Source organism: Panthera tigris, chromosome B2 (genome assembly GCF_018350195.1).
Source record: "Panthera tigris isolate Pti1 chromosome B2, P.tigris_Pti1_mat1.1, whole genome shotgun sequence".
NCBI classification, from domain to species: Eukaryota; Metazoa; Chordata; class Mammalia; order Carnivora; family Felidae; genus Panthera; species Panthera tigris.
Window position 1 is genome coordinate 79,727,004 of NC_056664.1, and position 20,449 is coordinate 79,747,452.

General features: G+C 43.8%; 1 protein-coding gene across 5 annotated transcripts in view; it reads left to right on the forward strand.

Annotated features, from left to right (window-relative positions):
• ANKRD6 (ankyrin repeat domain 6) overlaps nt 1–20,449 on the forward strand; it is an 82,900-nt gene that overhangs the window by 36,853 nt on the left and 25,598 nt on the right. For 3 of the 5 annotated variants that reach the window (XM_042986805.1, XM_042986806.1, XM_042986807.1), the window contains exons 1-4: nt 8,190–8,278; nt 10,713–11,050; nt 15,025–15,123; nt 17,448–17,546. In XM_042986805.1, coding sequence (XP_042842739.1) covers nt 10,757–11,050; nt 15,025–15,123; nt 17,448–17,546 — 492 coding nt within the window. In that variant the 5' untranslated portion in view covers nt 8,190–8,278; nt 10,713–10,756. Of the gene's footprint in view, nt 1–8,179; nt 8,279–10,712; nt 11,051–15,024; nt 15,124–17,447; nt 17,547–20,449 lie in introns of those variants that run through there. The other 2 variants (XM_007076929.3, XM_015535208.2) reach the window with 1 other exon arrangement.

Below are 20,449 nucleotides of genomic sequence, written 5' to 3' on the forward strand. Positions count from 1 at the left end.
CATGACCTGAGCAGAAGTCAGATGCTTAAGTGACTGAGCCACCCAAGCACCCCAGGAAGGATCATTTAATGGGACAATTCCTGTACCCTACTGCCCTTGTGTGATTGGACTGTTGATCCTCAGCATAGTTTTACTTCTGCTTCTATTACATTTTGTCTTACTAAAATTAGCCTGTTCTTCTGATCTGAGATTGTCTTGGATCCTGATTTTTGTCATCCAAGGAAGTTAGTCTCTCACTGCTTTTTGTCACCTATCATCTCTTTAAGATGTGATAAGTCACTCATCCGAGTAGACAGGTGGACAAAATATTTTTCCAACAAGGAAAGAAAGCCTTGAAGGCTTTTTAAACTATCAACTTTTTGAAAATTAAAAGGTTTATTGTCTCAGTCTCCTTTGATCCATGGCAATTTTTCTTTGTCCATTTTCTTCTGAATGTCTTCATGACTTTGTTTGCATTGAATCATAAGCCTGAGAAATGCTTTATTTTTTAATCCAAATCTACACCATTCCAGGCAGTTGAGATTTGGGGAATACTGTCTATAACATGAGGACCCTGGGAGCATCTAAGAAAGTTGGTGGGAGTTTTCTACAATTTAAATCTAAATGAGGGGCCAAGTGGCCAGGACTCTAGCTACATGTAGTTCTACCAGAAATGAGATTTGTGATCTTGTAAAATCAAAGAACCTCTGTTAGCCTTACTATCCTCATCCAAATTAAACTTTCAAAGACCCTCAAAGACCTGAACGTTGTATTGTTTCTAAAATATGTTACTCTTATTTTACCATCATTGCATCTTTCTTGCCTCCTACCTCTTTTCCTTGCTTCTTTGTTTAATGTTACAGATAATAGAGACAGACATTACTTGCCTCAGTAAAGATTGCATGACCCTGATCGAACTTATGATCTCCTGAAGAAAGGAAGCATTGTCATTTTGAAGTTATTACATTGATCTAACCTAAATTCTTCTCCCCTAAATGGTTTCCCTTTGTGTGGCTAACATCTGTGCAACTGCCCACCTTGTAACAATCTCCAATTAAGATGGTTTGTTTTATTTCTTTGAGCTACTGATTCCTGGTTCCTTCATCCTTGCCTAACTGCCCACCCCCCAACCTCTTCAGAATTTCTAGCCTGTTTATTCCTTTGGGTTCTGCCCCAGGTTTCTATGTGACTCTGGTTTTAAGCATATCATTGGACAAAGACGGTGTTCCAGGAATGGGTAAGCACAGCACACTTCTCACTTTTTTTTTTTTTTTTTTTTTACTGAGATACAATTGATATATAACATTATATTACTTATAGGTATACAACATAATGATTCGAGATTTGTATGTATTGCCTTCTCACTTTTCAAGCCTGCTCTGTTAGACCAGGCAGCTGCCCTGATGAGGGCCAGGGTTTGTCATTCGTGGGGCAGGTATTGTCAGTCTGAAAGGCCTGCTCTCTACTAAGGAAGATCCAAGATACCTAAAGCACGAGAGAAGAGCTGGGACCCAATGTCTGGATTCTGGCTACAGTAATGAGTGACCAGGGTGGTGGCCCCATGGAGTCTGCAGAAAAGGAGTCTTTTCCAGGTTTCTGTCAGTTGTGGTTCTCAAACGGTCCCCGATCCCCCTCCCTGGGGCTCAGCCCTTCCATAGGATGTCTCTCCAATAAATGCTTCCCTCTGCCTGGGGTTGTTGGGTGAAAAAGGTTAAGCAGCATGTCTGAACACCTGCTGAGAACAAAATCAAGGTGTATTTAAGCCGGCAACCTTTAACTGGGCTCCCTTGTCATCCCCACTAGTAGGAGATCTTTATCTGAACAGGAATCTTGCTCCTGGAATGCTCTCTGACAGAGCCCTGCCTCTCCAGCTGGGAGTTGGCCTCTTCAGAATGAGTAGCAGGGACTGCATCATTCTGCACACCCTTCATGATCACCTGTGAGTGTAATTTATGGGTCGCCTGCCAGAACAGGACTCTCTCTACCATTTCCATGCAGCAGTTCTGCTGGAAGTTGGGACCCACCAGGCTGACCTGCCAGAACAAAGCAGCACTCCAGACCGGAGCCCCAGAATCGCTGACAGTAAGGCCACTTTTTTGTGGTTATGGCCTGGTAACATCACAAGGCCCTTGGCTGTTTACTTCCCTGGAAGTGGCTGAGTCTCTGTCTTATCCTAGGTAGAGCAATGGAAATGTGCATTCCCTGCAGGGTCCTGTGCCCTCTTACTCCTGGTCTCAGATGGCCTATCCTGATAGCAGGGCAGGGTGGAGGAACTGGGACCTTTAAAGGGCCCAAGGCAGGGGTTCATAACCTCTGGATGCATATTAGAATCACCTGGAATTTTTTTTTTTAAAAACCTCATATTCATATCATCCCCACCCTACCCAATCCTTTGGGGGTAAATTTTGGGTTTGTTTTTAAGATTTCAAGTGATTCTTATGTGCAACCAAGCTTGAAAACCAGTGGTTTACATCAGTGGCTCTCAAAATGTCATCCTCAAGGAGCAGTATCTACCTCTCCTGGGAACTTGTTAGAAATGCATACTTTTAATGCAAATTCTCCACTCCAGACCTACTGAATCAGAAAGTCTGGAAGGAGGCCCAGTACTGCTGCCCAGTAAAGTTTGAGAACAACTGGCTCAAGGTATAATATTAATATAGAAAGCAGGATAGTTGTATGTGACCTATTGATATAACTATGCAAAAGCATCAGTAGAAAAGATGCACTGAAAAAGATTGGATGAAAATGACAATAGCTGTAAAAAATGATAATAGTTGTATTGGATGGTAGAATTACAGATTATTTGCTTTTATTTTCAAAGTTTTTAGTAATGTCATTATATTGCTCACATATTCTTTTAAGAAACAGGAACTGGGTTGTGGCAGTGCAGTATTTTAGTGTTTTGTACTGACAGGTGGGGTTGAGAGCATCACGAAGAATGTGGCAAGAGGAATGATGCTTGTTTGGACAGGCCCGACATGGCAGATTTCACCTGAGGGCCTATAGCTTCCCTGGAGAGAATTATCCTAGGTCCTCTTCATCTCATCCTATGGGTCTCAGCCTGGCTCACTCATTAGAATCACCTGGGGAGGAGTGCCCAGGTGGCTCAGTCAGTTGAGCATCCAACTTCAGCTCAGCTCATGATCTCACAGTTTGTGGGTTCGAGCCCCACATTGGGCTCTGTGCTGACAGCTCAAAGCCTGGAGCCTGCTTTGGATTCTGTATCTCCCTCTCTCCCTGCTCCTCCACTGCTTGCACTCTGTCTCTCTCTGTCTCTCAAAAATGAATAAACATTAAAAAAAAAAAGAAAAGAAAAGAAAGAAAGAAAGAATCACCTGAGGAGGGTCTCTTGTTAATAGATGCCTGGGCTCCACCACAAGTTGAGCCAGAAATGCTGGAGACAGGGCTCAGGCATCAATATAGATGGACAGAAGAACAGACCAACCTGCCCAAGTGATTTGGATGTACAGTGAGAGTAGAAAACCTCTCTCCTCATCCTTGAGATTTAAAGAAACCAGGTTATATCCAGAGGTCATCATCTGGGCGTCTTGGGAGCTTCCTAACACTGAGACATGGAACCCTTCTGCTAGAAGAGAGCTTCACCCACCTCACCCCCCAGCAAGCAGGCGGCAGGTAGAATGGTGGGTCAGAGCTTGGGGGCCAGAGTCAGACGGCTTAGGGGTGAAACCAGACTCTAATTACTTGCTGTATGACATAGAAAAGGTGACAGGGTCCCTCCATGCCTCAGTTTCATCACCTATAAAATGGAAATTCCTCATATTAATAGTGCCTACCTCATAGAGTCATGGGGGGGGGATTAAATGAGCTAATAATACAGGTAAAAGTCTTAAGATAGTGCCTGTCATGTAAGTATCCCATAAATGTTAGCTGCTGCTGTCTCTTGCTCATGTCCTTATTATTAGTGGTCTTCCTAATCCCTCTAGGGCCTGGGTTGAGTTGAGTTGAACAGGTTATTGAACTGGGGTAGGTCCCAGGACAAATGGAGGCTTCAGAAATGTCTTTGTCTTATTCATAGTTCACAGTCTTTTCTCCTTTTCCCATTTCTTTCATTGGCCATTCCTAAGGGCATGAAAATGATGGCAGTTGCATCCTTGAGTCTAAATCATTCAAATACCCCTCTAAGGGTCAGTTGTTATTTGCCCCCTCACACTTAAGGGGATTGCAGCCTTCCCCATTTGTCAGGCTTGACCTTGGGGTATCCCTGCTGGGAGCAGCCACTTCCCTGATTGGCTCTACTTTTGTTGCTTTTCACAATAGAATGTTCTAGAAAACAATTACATACCTGCTTCTTTCTCTCCACCTTTGGGTGGTGGTGGTGGTGGTGTGGTGTGTGTGTGTGTGTGTGTATGTGTGTGTTTAAGGGAGTTGGTCTTGTGTTAGGAAACCCAGGGAACAGGAGTGGACAGCTTCAGGTTCGGTGGGAAACTGATTCCTATTGCCTTTGATGCTGCTGTACTTTTACCTGGTGCTAGAAAGGGAGCCAGACATGTGAGGAGGACATTCACCCTTCTCAGAAAAGTCCTCATGTCACTGTTGCACCTGCTTAAGTACTAATGAAACCCCCAGTTGTTTACACTTCCCCTGAGGGGCTGAGACATCCAAGAACCTAGAGCACCCCTAGGCTCTCTATTTCTTTGAGGCCAAGCCTGGAATTGGAATTTGCTCCCATGTCCCTGGTAGCCTCAGCCTGCCTGTGCTTGAGGAACACTGGCTTCTCTTTGACATGGCCCTGTACCATCCCAGAAGCAACTTGCTTCCTCGTCATGGAAGGCACAGTCCTGACCTCAGGGAGATTATAGCCTGGTTGGAAGAAAATGCCAGTGCCCAGGGTGACATTCAAAACAGAATGTGCTGGTTTCCTAGGAGGAAGCTGAGGCACTGTGGGAGCAGAGAAGACAAGACCAGGAATGTTTCTTGCTGAGTCAGAGAAGGCAAAGTTTGGAGAAGGGCATTGCCAGGAAAGAAGGCCCATTCAGCAGAGACACAGAGACGGGAAACTGTGGGCTGTATTTCAAAGATGGAAGTGGACATGTGGATCAGGACTGGCCAGTAGGAAATGACCCTTCAGCTAGGGGCCCATTTGGCCATCCAAGTGATCTGATTTCCAACCCTTCACCTAAGTCTGTTTGCCATTGAAAATATCTCATTGGTCTTTGTTAAGGCAGAGGTGCAAAGGTGTCAAGGAGGGGAGGGAACAATTGGGGTGTCTTCAGGGGTGAGGGCTCAGGACAGCTGGAAGGGAAAAAAACCCCGTCTTCGATGGTGGATGTTAGTCTTATTTCAAGCATAATGGGGTGGATAGTGCAGGCTATTCCTGTTTTATAATTTTTTAAATGTGTATTTATTTATTTTGAGAGAGTGAAAGCAGGGGAGGGGTGGAGAGAGAAAGAGAGAGAGAATTTCAAGCAGGCTCTGCACTCCCCAAATGGGGGCCTGATCGCATGAACTGTGAGATCATGACCTGAACCAAAATCAAGAGTCAGACACTTAACCAACTGAGCCAACCAGGCACCCCAGCCTCTTCCTATATTATAGGTGAGAAAATGGGCTCAGGAGAGTGTTGTGGACAAAGTCCCATAGGGGTGATTAGTCAGAGCTGGGATTTGAACTGGGCACATCAGGCTCCGTTGCCTCCAGCCTGTCCTTTCTGCAGAGAGAGGATTCTCTGTTGACTTTGGATGCCAGTCCAAGGCATCTTGTTAGTAATTTATAGTTTCTAAAGCACCTTCCCAGGTATGACCTGGTTTGAACCACAGCACCATTTCCTTCTGTCTTCTGCTTATTTGTGTCCACTTGGGCAAACCCTTTTGCCTCCTTGTGCCTCAGCTTCCAACCAGTCACATCTGGTTCCTGACAAGGATGTTCCTCAGGCTTCCCTGATCTGACACCCTGAGATTCCTTGTCCTTTGTCCTCTTTTTCCAGGCTCTCTCCAGCAAACTCTCTTCATCATGGTTTATGTTTTCAGTTGCTCAGAAGCACTTGTGTCCTACCGTCCTGTCAGCCTTCCTCACAGCACACACATCCGTCTCCTCACGAGAGTAACAAACTTCCTGTGTGTCATAATGCCTAGAAACTTGGTGAAGGTCATTTTCTGATGTCCTTAACAAGGACACGTGATGACAGATGGAAACTGGGACCAGGCCCAGTGAGTGGAACCTGCTTATTTTGCTCCATCTGATCAGCTGTGGACTTTCATGGAGAGAATCAAGGTTAAGCAGTGTGCACTGAGACAGTTGCTAGCCAAGGAAGGTCACTCCATCTCTTCTCAGACATTGCCTTTTTATGAAGGCTTTTTATAGCCCACTTTGTTGGGAGTAACTTTTTTCTTAATTAAGAATTCTAATTTTAAAGTGAGCTCTGACCTCTTTCTTTACAGAATCATTCTAGTGCTTTGATTGCATTTCATGCGTAGAAATTAAGATCCTTTATTGTCTGCTATCTGTGTTTTCCTCCACGGCTAGTTACCCATGGCAAACTGACACTTTATGGAGATCATAAATGAGTTTATTCCGCTAGAATATCAATAAAGGTCTTTGGAGAATTTTATTGCGGTGTAGAGGGATGTAAGAGACTATTTCTCCCTTATTAAGAGACCTATATGAGCCCATCAGGGTGTGTTTCAGTATGGATGGGAGCCAGTGGCTAAATGATTTTTGAAGCAGGAGGTAGAAGATTTCTTCACAGTGAACTTGAAGGGAAAAGCAAAGGAAATACGATGTCCCCTTTAGAATTTGGAGTTTCGCAAGGTCAGTTCTCTGGATAGAAGTTGATTTACACTGATGAGTTATTCTGGGTGTTACCCTCTGTGTTATACTAGAGGGCTATTGAAGAAACAGTCCTTTCTGTGACCCGATCACAAGGCTAAGAAGCCTACTCAGGTGCACAGGGAGACGTGCACACAAGTGCGTTCTGCAAACCACTGAAAAGAACCTGGATGCCCATCAGTAGGGAATGGGTGAATAATGAATAAATGATCTGGAACTACATGTGACAATATGAGAAGAAATCTCAAAAATACGACATTGGACAAAAATTGCCAAGTGATATTTTAAGAGTTTAATGCTATTTATGTAAGGTTCTAAAATAAGCAAAACAATATTTATTATCTATGGCTATACCCACGTAGCAAAATATGTAATTAAAGGCAAAGGAATGAAAAATACCAAATTTAATTTACTTTAATTTAAGAATACCAATACCTTGTGGTGCCTGGCTGGCTCAGTCGGTAGAGCATACAACTCTTGATCTTGGGGTTGTGAGTTTGAGCCCCATCTTTGGTGTAGAGATTATTTAAAAATAAAATCTTAAAAAGAGTGATTACCTCTGGAGCTGAAGGGAAATAAAATCTGGGAGGGGTTCACAAGGAACATCTATAATTTCTCTAAGGTTTTCTTAAAGTGACTTGTAGGTATGTACATTTTAAAATATTCATATTTTTGAATGGCTGAAATATTTTGTAATTTTATTTTATTTAAATATTTTTTTTAATGTTTACTTATTTTTGAGAGAGATAGAGTGGGAGCCGGGGAGGGGCAGAGAGAGAGGGAGACACGGAATACACAGCAGGTTCCAGGCTCCAAGCTGTCAGCACAGAGCCCAATGCAGGGCTGAAACTCATGAAATGTGAGATCATGACCTGAGCCGAAGTCAACGGCTTAACGGACTGAGCCACCCAGGCGCCCCTATTTTGTAATTTTAAATTTTGTTTCAAAAAAGGGAGAACCTATTCAGAACAGTCTGGCCAGTAGTTTCAAATTTTAATAATTACTAACCAGATTTTTCTGGGGCTGATTAGCTTGACCTTTTGCTGTTCTTTCATCTTTTGCCCCATCTGATTCATTGTGACCACTTCATCATCCCTGAGTGTTAGCACCAAGGAGAAAATAAGAGAAAACATGAAACTCTTCATTTTCCTATTTGTTTGATGAGTGTGGAGTGGAAATTATACACCAAAGGAAATCTTCGCGTTTTTAGCATATTTTATTCATTCATTACAATGCCAATTACAAAGGTTAACAGAGACAAACTTGAATTCTGAGTAAATATATAAGGATCTCCTGCCGAACTGAAGGGGAAGGGGGCTCCGACTGTGTAAAGCTTGCTCTAGGGCCATACCTGCCTCTAGGGAAGTGGTTTTGATATCCTGTTCTGAAATCAGTGTTTCCTTTGCATTAACAGCATGGCCGGACCCCCCTTCATCTTGCTGCCAATAAGGGCCATCTTTCTGTGGTCCAGATCTTGCTGAAGGCTGGCTGTGACCTTGATGTTCAGGATGATGTGAGTAGAAACCACACTCTACTGGGAGGGGTTGTTTGGGAGCTTGTCTATCTGGAAATACACAGTATAGTGTGTAAGCAGCTAGGCAGTGGGAGGATAGAAGATGCTCTCCTAGCGCTTTTTAGCTCCATCTTGGTCCCCATGGGGTCCCTACGGGGACCTTCTTCTTGAAGACCTATCCTGGGACCCATTCTCAGTACCAAGCTATAGTTTGCAAGTTTGGGGTGGTTTTCCCATCATGGTTCATGTGCTATCTAGTATCATCTACGTATAGAGCCTCAAAGGCATATTGTCTATGTCCTGTCTTGGTGTGAAGGAGCACACTACACACACACACACACACACACGAGTGAGTGTGGGCAAAGCCTGTTGGAAATGTGTCATTGACCAAGCTTACCGTTAGAGAAAAAGTGGGGCTTAAAAACTTAACTTTTTCCTCTTCTCACTTTGATTTCTCTTAGGATACGTTTAGTTTAAAAGGACCTGTTCAAATAAAAAATTAACATATCATGGAATCCAAGAAAAAGGAAGCATCCTGAAAGAGTTTCCTCTCATGTTATGCCTTTATTAAGACCCAGTCTCTGGGGGCGCCTGGGCGGCTCAGTCAGCTGAGTGTCCAACTCTTGATCTCAGCTCAGGTCTTGATCTCAGGGTCATTAATTCAAGCCCCCGTTGGGTTCTGCACTGGGCATGAAGCCTACTTAAAAAAAAAAAAGACTTTGAGTTTCTTCATTCAGATTATGTAGACAAAGACTCCAATTGGCTCCTCTGCAGTCAAGTATTCATTCCTGACTCAATCACCAATGGTGAGGATGAGGTCATGTGGTGCACAGGGTTGCCTATTGGATCTTTGAGGAAGTAGATTCTCTAAGAAGAGGATATAAATAAGATGAAATGAATTGTCCTCCAGTGAGCTATTAGGAAACAGCCTTATGATAATGTAATTGGAAATTATTTTCAGAAACTGTTCCTAATTTCAACTCTAATTTGTGTGGTAGGACTTTAAGAAACAAGAAGTTTTGTGAGGAACAGAGAGTCTTACAGAATTTGCACATATCATAATCCCTTCCTGATTGACCTTTGATAACTGAGGGTATGGGAGTGTTAATCAAATTTTAGCCCCTCAGGTGTGCTAGTAGGGTATAGGTTACCAAAGTGCATCTAGTTTTCTGTAGGTATCTTTGTAATGTCCTAAAACTTGGCAAACATATGGTGAGAAGGACAGCATTCACAAAGAAATAACTAAATGTCATTGTTTTATGTACAGGCAGAAGGCTATCCAGTGTCGTTCATAAATCTCTGGTTATATTTGGAATCGTTGGGTCATCAAAAATGTTACTTTCAAAAGATGCTGATTTAACTTTCAGCTGTTGATTTCTGCCTTGGGTCATAATATATTTTCCCTACACTTGTAACCATGATAACATTCCTGATTCTATCATATCCTTAGATGACAGGAGTGAAAATACAAGGGGAGAGAAGAGATTCTAACCACAGAAAAGGCAGGGCATTGGGATGCTGGTGCAAACATGTTGGGATGCCTCTGGTCTTCTCCTTGCATAATTGAAGTCCTCACTGGCCATGGTGGCAAGGCTACCATGCCAGGTCCACCAACTCCTGCCTCAGCTCTTGAGCTCCAAGAATCACTGTGTTCTCATGCAGCAAGAGCCATGCTAACTTCTTAGAACTGTGGGCATTTATATCAGGCAAGGTAGGAAGTAAAATAGGAGTTTTCACAAGGTAGCTAAGGGGAGACATGTCAGCAGAAGGAAATTCACCTCTACTTTTAGATGGGAATGATGTGTTTCATTTATTGGAATAATGTATTTTCTTGCATCTTCTCCTTGCCCTAATCAATCTGTACATTGCTTGTCCCTGATAACTTAAATCAAGACAGACAAAACAGAAACACCAGAACAAAACAGTGTAAAAGCTGCTGGGAATGGAGAAGGTAGAATTCTGAAGTAATGTGTTCACCAGAATATTGTTCATGTCTCTCTTCTACGTATTTACCATGCCTGTTGATCGGCTTTGAAACTTAATGCAAGAATCTGAAGAAGAAAACTATATGTGTTTTTTTTTTTTAATTTTTTTTTAACATTTATTTATTTTTGAGACTGAGAGAGACAGAGCATGAATGGGGGAGGGTCAGAGAGAGGGAGACACAGAATCTGAAACAGGCTCCAGGCTCTGAGCTGTCAGCACAGAGCCCGACGTGGGGCTTGAACTCACGGACTGCGAGATCATGACCTGAGCCGAAGTCGGCCGCTTAACCGACTGAGCCACCCAGGCGCCCCTATATGTGTTTTTTTAAAGAAGCTGGGATATTAATTATTGGAAATAATCAGTTCAGAAGTTACCTGTCTTGGATGATGGGTAGAAATAGAGAATGTTAATATTATGAAGAATTTACTTCTAACTTCATATTCTACAGATATGTTCCTTATGTCACGGTAAGGACTGAGAATTAGTTGAAGAATGACCTCCAGTGGCCTGGAGTGGGATTATTATGAATTTCAACCTGTGGAAACCAGTTCTTTAGAATATGCAACTCCAGGAGAAAATTCCCCTTGGCTTCCTGCCAATCCTGTCAACACACATTGGAGCTCTAATGCCATCTCTGATTGGTCAATGAGCAACCACATGGCCCCTACCTCAGAAATAGCCCAGGACCCTGTGGCCATGATAAAAGCCATGAAGGAAGAAAAAAATAAGAAAAAACAGAGAAGAAAGGCTAGGAAGAACCCTAGAAGATCAGAGAGAGAACAAGAGGTCAGCAATTTGCTTTGCACACCTACGCTGTCTCGGGCTTCCTTGCAACATGTCTGTCTGTGCCTCCTGGGAAGGATTCCTCCTGAAGAGGGACATGTTCCACCTTTGCATGACTCGGGTTTCTTCCATGAGCTTAGCTTTGAAATCTGTCTGCACTGTGCTCATTCTTTTTCACCATGTAGGAGAGAGAACTATAAGTATTGTGAAACAAATATTGAGACGTCAGAGGTTCCAAACGCCTTAAGTTCCCAAAGTGAGAAACACTGAAGTCAGAAAAATTGAGAGCTGGCAGTTCATGCACTTTGCAAACAGGTCAGCATGTTCCAAATCAAAATGCCAAACTGCAAGGTTGCTGGCTCTCCGAGTTTCCCACTGCAGTGTTTTTCCTTCTGCTTCTTTGTAGTTAATCATTTGGCAAATACTTCTTGGGCACCTGTAGTGGCCAGGGCACTGTGCTAAAGCACTTAGCTAGATGATGCCATAAAGAGGCAGCTCCAACCCCACAGAGGGAGCTGATCTTTTTTAAGGCTTGCACTGGGGCTAATTGATTTCATAGGGTGGAACGAGCTTGGAGTAAGTGCAAAGAGCCTTGACAGATTGAATTCTGGCTTGACCATGCTACCCCAAATTAGCTGGTATCCTAGGCTAGGCACTGAACTGCCCTGAGCCTTAGTTTTTTGTTTTGATCAATAAAATGATGCCACTTGGAGTACAGTAGAGAGTCAATAAATATGCATTGAACAAGTAACTGCTGACAAGAGTGTCATATTTTTTCTAGCATCTTTTTTCAAAGTTTCAGAATTTCAGGGTTTATTTATATCATTGAAATAAGGATTATGTCAAAGATGCTGCTTGGGTCTGTTAATAAGTATGTATTGAGGACACATTTTATTGTCTTCTGGGTCCTATTTCACAGAGGAAATGTTTCCACAGTAAATTTTAGAGGAGGAAGGTGATTTCCAGGAAATTGGCCCTGTTTCAATTGAGGGTCTCCGGTGCTTGATTGTATTGTGTTCTGGGAAGAGTAGCCTGAGATAAATAGCCCAAGGTGTCCCTTTGCTTATGTATTTCATGTCTCTCTGAGTTTAACTCTCATCTTGGTAACTTTAGGGTAGCTGGGTTTTTAGGCCAGAGAAAGTGTCTTATTCAGTCCTCCAGAATTGTCCCATGTAGTGTTCCCAAAGCTAATGATAGAGCTAAAGGGCAGCCACTTATGGTGGGAAGGCTGATGTTGATGCCTTCCCAGCAGTGTTTATCCAACTCATGAGGCCAGGACCCAGGCTGAGTGAGGTCTCAGAGGGGAGTAAAGACGGAAGGGAAGCTGTAGCCTGGAGACAGGCAGTGCCCCTAAAAGGTCACTACAGGAGACACCAGTGCCAGTGGCTTAGGACAATTTGTGTTCTCACTACAACCTCACAGAAGTCGTTAGATCTCCTTGAGTCTTGATAATCCACCTGGGAATTTCCAAAGGCTAAACTGAAAGTTAGATTTAGCTTCTTTCACTGAGTTAGAGTTTCGCAAAGGAAAGTCCTCTCCACAGGGAAGCAAAAACAGTAGATTCATGCTGAGAGCAAGTAATAAATAATGGTGATGTTCTGGCTCCAAAGCTGCCTCAACTCGTGATTTAGTGGCAGCTTGTGAAACACAACAAACCATTGACCTGTAGCAAGGCTTAGGTTAGATTGTGCCTTAACCAGCAGAGGCCCTTTGTGCCATGACTCGCATGGAAGAGTGGCCAACATGACCCATGAGTTTGAGGCTTTATGCATGACAGGGACAGAACCTATTATGCAAAAAGGTTGGTGGAGTGCTGAGTAGAGTGCCAGCAGTCTGTGGGAATATGAAAAGGGCTTGTCGGTGTTTACTCTGGAGGAGTGAGCTGTGGTCTCTTCTTTCTTGCCAAGAATAGAGCACCATCTTTCTCATCAGGTCGTAAATTGCACTTGAGGTCCATTTTGGGAAAACTTGTCACCATTCTGATGGGGAAATGCCAGTCTTGGAAATTCTTATAAAGTTAAGACTTGGGCAGTTTCTCATAGTATTACTTGTTTGGACATTAAGTGTACATCATCTGGAAACACTCCTGAAGATGTCTGAGACGGACATTAATGGCTTTACACACCTCCTGCAGCCACTGATCCAGTGGCCACATTCTCTTGTGACTACAAGGCATGCAGAAAGGGTTCTTTTTGAGTGAGGGGTCTGGGAAGATGCATGAGAAGAAAGCCATGTCCAAACCTAATTTATACTGGGAATAAGGATTTAGGATGCCAAGGGGAGGGTTCATGATAGAAATGCTGTGGACAGTGGATAAATCATAATAATGGAGCTGGATGTCCTGACCCATCACTGTGTAAATCCCTTAAATTCTACAACTGAACAGTGAGAAAAGATTATAAGATGTGGACAATCCCATTATTAATATATATTATTACAGCTTAGACTTTTAATAAATAGCAGTGTTTGCTGTTGCTAAAATTAATATGTGTTAAATATAAAAAGTTGGAAAGTATTAAAAATTATAAGGAAGAAAATACAAATCATTTCCCCTCATGGATTTTTAAATGGAGGGTTTTTTTTTTAATTTTAAGAAAGTGAATTTGAGTTTTAAATAGCATTAAGTGCTTTTTTATTGTGATAAAATGCATGTAACATAAAATTTACCATTTCAACCATTTTTTACTGTACACTCAGTGGCGTTGAGTGCATTCACGTTGTTGTACAACCATTACCACCATCCATCTCCAGAATTTATTCTTGGATTAAGTGCTTTTAATGTGCACTGTTGTTGGTTATAGATTCCAGGGTGTTCGGTAAGTAAACTCAGCATTTCATTAAGGCTATTTATAGGTAGTAGTGCGTCCCTCTTTTCAAAATCCCCATGTTTTCTGTCTTATAATAGTCTCTCTTTCCTCTCTTGGGCTCAGGACAAGGGATGCCACAGGAGGTGCCTTTGCCCCTCTGGTGCTCCACCAGAACATTTTATGTATGCAAAACTCTTACCAACCAAATCCTAGAACCCAAGAAGGGAAGGGAGAGACCTTGGAGGTCATCCACCCCTCAACCCGAGGCACAGCAAGGTGACCGGTGTTTCCCAAGGCTGTGTAAGACTCACATCTCCTGACCCTCTTGCCCCGTACCCCTTCCTTCCTACGAGAAGTTTTCCACACTATTCACCTTTCTCCCCATTTCAGTTTGGACCCCAGTCTAGACTTGATTTGTCTTGACTGGACTTCCTGCGTACATGTCAGAGATGAGATTGCTCTTAGAGACTTTAGAACTCTCTCTTATCTTGACCATCTTACCTCCTCTCTAATGCAGTTGAGGCAAGAGTCAAGTTCCCTTTGGTGCCCTGATGGAGAAAGAGAAGGTCGGCAGTCCCAGGCATCTGATTATAGAAAAAGGGGTCAAATACATCATAAGTCAGTGAGGATGCTGTCATGAAATATCAGAAGAAGCTTCATAGACTTACACAATGACTTACACAGCTTGTAGTCCTGGAGTCCTCAGATGACACAGCATAAACCCCTCCATTGCTCTCGGCCCATAAAGTCAATTAAAAAAATACGTACCCATCATCAAATCATGAGTGTTGCTAACTGGCATGGCTGGATAGTGATTCCTCTGAGAGAAAGTGGGGAGTAGAGGACTCAATGGGGAGTAAAGATTGCTGGTTTAATTGCATCACACACACAGTCTAGCTTTACACAGATGTGACAGGCATATTCCCTCTGAACACTGCCTTTCCTTGGGGTGGCGGGTGAGTGCCTGACCCTCATTCCAAGGTCAGCTCTGGAGCTGTTTTGTGGTTGGTTTGAGATTCCCACTGAGTTTGTGAACAAAAATGCTCCACCTGGCAGGGTGACCAGTCTGTTGCAATCGAGGATGGAGATGTCCTTGTGTCAGAGTAGTGAGTGGTGCAGTGAGGGGTTGGGAGAGCTGACTGCTGTTCCTGCCTACGTGTCACTCTGCAGGGGGATCAGACCGCCTTGCACCGGGCCACAGTGGTGGGGAACACGGAAGTCATCGCGGCGCTCATCCAGGAGGGCTGTGCTCTGGACCGCCAAGACAAGGTGACATGGGGCATATCAGCCTGAGGACCCTGCTTGGGGAACTTGTGACGACTCAATATGTTATCATTGCTGAGTCCTATTTATCGTGAGTTAACATGGTAAATTCAGCCTTTCTTTTGCAAGAGTATCTAATATCCCAATAAATATTAATTTTTTTGATCCTTTACCCTGTTCTGTGGCAGCAGTGGGCAACCACATATGTATAAATGGTAAAGAAAAAAGTCTAGAAATAATGATCTGTGGAGGCTTGGGTGGGGAAAGGGATGTGCCCCGGACTCTATTTCCAATTTTTTTTTTTGAAGGAAAGTGAGCAAGTTAATTTATTTAAACAATATTGGAAGAAAAACAATAAGCAAAATCAATTCTTTAACAAATCCCAATGACATATTGATTTGTTGCTTTTATTTATTTATTTTTGAGACACAGAGAAAGACAGAGCGCATGTGAGGGAGAAGAAGAGAGAGGAGGAGACACAAAATCCGAAGCAGGCTCCAGGCTGTCAGCACAGAGCCCGACACGGGGCTTGAACTCATGAACTGTGAGATATGACCTCAGCCAAAGTCTGACGCTTTACCTACCGAGCCACCCAGGTGCCCCTGACTTGTTGCTTTTAAATTGTTAAACAGCCTCAGGGTGCCTGGGTGGCTCAGTCGGTTAAGCAACCGACTTCGGCTCAGGTCGTATCTCACGGTTCGTGAGTTCAAGCCCCGCGTTGGGCTCTGTGCTGACATCTCAGAGCCTGGAGCCTGCTTTGGATTCTGTGTCTCCTCTTCTCTCTGCCTCTCTCTCGCTTGTGCTCTGTCTTTTCTGTCTCTCAAAAATAAATAAATGTAATAAAAAAGTAAATAAATTGTTAAACAGTCTTAAAACATGGAACTTCACAGTTAGGTGCAGTTCAGCCTCTGCTTACTTTTTTAGACAACTTTTTATTACATGTAATATATATACAGAAAAATGTGCACGTTAGACGTGTAAAGTTCCATGAGTGTTCACTAACAGAGCACATCTATGTGAGCCCCCAGATCAAGAAGCAGATCACATCAGCACACTGGAGGCCCCCTCAACAATGCCCCCGTCCAGTCACTTTGACTTTTGCTTCCTGCGTTGTGCAGTCAGTCCCACTGCCCAGGCCGCACATCACCACTGACCTTCCCAGCACCATTTCACTCTGTAGGGTCACTCCCCGACTATGGCCTTTGAGACCCTTGACTTCCACTTGTGGGTTGTCCACACCATTCAGCCTGTCTCGTGGTATGGACAAATAAAAGAGCCAGCGCCTGGACATGACTGGACAGTGCCCTGCACTCTGACCTGGAACAGCACAGGTGGTCTCTCTACCTCTCCTCTCTGTGCTTCTCTCTCCCTGTAACCCCAACCCTCTCAGCCCCACCCCACACACTTCACTGCATTTAATATTTCTTTTTCTGTAGGAAGTTAACCGAATACAGCTGTGTTTGTTAATTGATTGGTTTTTTTTTTTAAAGCCACATATTGAGGACACTTGTTTATATTATTTACAACTCACTGCTTTCTTGGTGCCTGCTTATTTATTTCGGTCCCTGAGACGCTGGATTAAGCTGGGTCAGATTAAATTCGGGGAAAGAAAAAGAGAGGAGGAATCTGCCTCCCTGGTCCTTGGGCCCGGCAACTTACAGAGCTGGACTCTTCATTTGCCTGGACTTTGCAGGGTTCTCTCTGGGGCCAGGAGCAGAGCAGAGCAGACCCCAAGGAGTGATGGAGGTGGGAAGGAATGAACATCATGCCTGCCGTCTTGATGTTGCTTTCTGTTAAATGTGACCTGTGGATGAGCCTTTTTCAGCCAAGGTTCCCAGGGAGATTTGAGCCCTAATGCCTGAAGGCATCCATTGTACATCATAAATCTAAAATGGTACTTGTTATGTACTATTTCTGGGAGAATGGAGAAACTAGCCACTGAAATCATTTTCTGGGCTCTGGTTCAGATGAGAAGCTTTTTTTCTTTTTAGTGTTTATTTCTGAGAGAGAGAAAGAGAGAGTGTGAGTGTGAGAGTGAGCATGAGCGGGGGAGGGGCAGAAAGAGAGAGGGAGACACAGAATCTGAAGCAGGTTCCAGGCTCTGAGCTGTCAGCACAGAGCCCAGCGCGGGGCTCGAACTCCTGAGCTGTGAGATCATGACCTGAGCCGAAGCCGGACGCTTAACTGAGCCACCCAGGTGCCTCGACAAGCCTCTTTTGAAATCAAAAGGACCTGTGGTGTGGCCTAGAAATACGCTACAATGTACTGATTATAATGAGATGACTTCGGTCTTGGGTAATGTGTCCTCTGTCTCTGTATGTGTTCCTCAGGATGGGAATACGGCCCTACACGAAGCGTCCTGGCACGGTTTTAGCCAGTCAGCCAAATTGCTCGTTAAAGCAGGAGCCAACGTGCTTGCCAAGAACAAGGTGAGGCCCAGCAGGTGCTAGAACTCCCCATTCACAGGTGAGGATGGCTATGGGCTTTTGTCCCTGTGGGAACCTCCTCTCTGAGCAGAGCAAGAGCTTAGGAGAGCATGTGGAACCTGGCAGGGGAAATGAAAACTTGGAACTCCATAGTGAACATAATCTCCGTGGTGAGCAAGACGAACTGGAGTGGCTTTGACTTCCTTTGAGCTCTCCTGGGACTCCCTGCTTTCCCATTGGTTTATTGGAGTGCGGTTAGGCAAGCAGGCCAGTAGCACCTGTTCTCCCTCATTTTCCTACCTGCCCTCCCAGCACTGCTCAGGTCTTATCCCCCTCTTCATGTGCTCATTATTACTGAATGCATCCCAGCATTATTTCAGAAGCCTCACAGCAGATTGGCCAGCTTGCCTCCCTCCTTCTGCATCCTGTTCCTCCCCTGCCCAGAAACCTTCCAGTAAAGCTCCTTAGCCTGGCACTGCCTCAGGCCTCCCTGGAGTGGCCTCAGTCTATGTCTGCAGCCTCTTCCCTGTGCCTTTCCTAGTATGTGCCTCCTGTGCTATCAGAGTGGGCTTACCCCTGCTCCCTGTGGGGTATCTCCCTCCTCATTCCTGCCTGTAGACCTCCAACTCAGGCTTCCAGGGCCGTGGCCGCACCCTCCCCAAAGGCGCATCAGGGTATTTCCTACAGGGCTCCCTTGGCACCACACACTGCTCTGTGATGTCATCTACTCGTTAAATGTTTCTCATGGTTCCCTCATGGGACAGAAGCTTGAATAAAAGAAGCAAGCCATGCATCATAATATTTCCAATAATGCCTGTTGGACTGGTGGCTTCTTCATTTCTTCACTGTCGTACATTGTGTGGAATGTGAGTTGTAGGTGAATCCATGGTGTACATTAGATCCTCGAACTCTGAGAAGTAGGTGGTTCCTAGTTAATGGATAGGGAAGCCTAAGCTGGGAGCTGGTAGTCTTATCTAAGACACCTGACTTGTTTGTGACACAGTCAGGGCCATAAACTATCCTGAGTCTGTCTACTCCACCACACTGCTTCCTATCCTGTGTAGGGCCCCAAAAGTATTGTGGAAAGCCACAAGTTCTCTATGGATAAAACAGCAGAAGCAAAGGTAGGTATTATCCCAGAAGAAGGACTTCCATGTTCTGTACCAGCCACAGCCTCTGAGGAAGCTTCTAGAAAAGTCCTCTGCCACCCCCCAGCTTTATTGAGGTATAACAGACAAATCAAATTATAAGATATTTAAAATGTACAAAGTGATGGCTTCATATATGTATACATGTCTTAAGACACCCATCACCTCACGTTTACCCTTTAAAACTTTTTTTTGATGAAAACATTGAAGTTCTAGTCTTTGTAAATTTCAGTTATACAATATAGTTTACCAACTGTCATCACCATGTTTTACATTAGATCCTTAGACCTTATTCATCGAAAAACTGAAAGTTTGTACTTACCAACCTCTCCCTATTTGCCCTACCCTCCACATCTAAGTGATACCATACAGTATTTATTTCTCTGTCTGGCTTGTTTCATTTAGCATACATAATGTGCTCCACGTTCATACATGTCACAAATGATAGAGTTTCTCTCTTTCTTTAAGAGTGAATCATATTCTGTTATATAAGAAAGGTTCTTCTTAGTAGATCAGCCCCTGTCTGGAAATAAGTACTTATTAGGATGGGAAAAATGCCTGCTACATAGATCTACCTAGGTCACGTTTTCGAAATGTCAGCTTCTGAGATATAATCCATATACAATAAAGTTCATCTGTCTTAGGTATACTGTTGTATGAATTTTGGCAAAAGTATACAGTTGTGTAACCACGACCACAATCAAGATAATAGGATGTTTCCATCACCCCAAAGCTTCCTTTGTGCCCCTTGGTGGCGGTGTTCCCACCCACCACCCCCAGCTCCTGTTCTGCCTTCCCCAGAATGTCATACAAATGGAATCATATAGTATGCAGCATTTTGTATCTGACTTCTTTAAGTCACTGCAAGTGACTTCCTTCAGTTAGCTTAATGTTTTTGAGATTCCTCCATGTTGTTAGATGTGTGATTAATTCCTTAAAAACATTTTTTTAATGTTTATTTTTTAAGAGACAGAGTAAGAGTGGGGGAGGGGCAGAGAGCAAGGGAGACTAGAACACAAAGCAGACTCCAGGCTCTGAGCTGTCAGCACAAAGCCTGACACAGGGCTTGAACTCATGAACCGCGAGATCATGACCTGACTGAAGTCAGACACTTAACTGACTGAGCCACCCAGGTGCCCCTAATTCATTCCTTTTTATTGCTAATATTCCAGTGTATGAACATACCATAATTTGTTTATGCTAACCCACGGTTTTTAATTTTCTTGATCCAAATGTTTTTCGGCATAATTAATATTTTCTTATTAGCAAAGCAGTTTGGTACATAGTTCTAGAACCATCAGATTTCTTTTATTTCATTCGTTTATTCAATACAGTTAATAATCCCACGAAGCCAACACCTTTGAGACAAACTACTTGTGCAGTAAGAATCACACAGCAAGCGAGGCACTGAGCCCTTCCACAGGGAATGGAGGGTTTAAAATGGGGGCAGATCCTTTGTTTTTGAGAGGGAAGCTAGCAGTGGCTCTCTACCTGGCTGTGCTTTAAAATCTCCTGGAAAACTTTCAACAAACGAAAAAGAGAGGGGAGAAAAAACAAACCTACCTGGTGACCAGGCCAAAGGTAACGGGCTGTCCCAGTTTCCCCTGAACTGAGGGGTTTCCTGGAATTTGGGACTTCATTAGTGCTAAAACCTGAGCTTCTCAGACCCCCCCCCCCCCCCCGGGCCAAGTAAATCAGAGCCCCTGGAAGCGTTGCAGCTGAGCACTGATAGTTTTAAAAGCTCCCGCAGGTGACTCT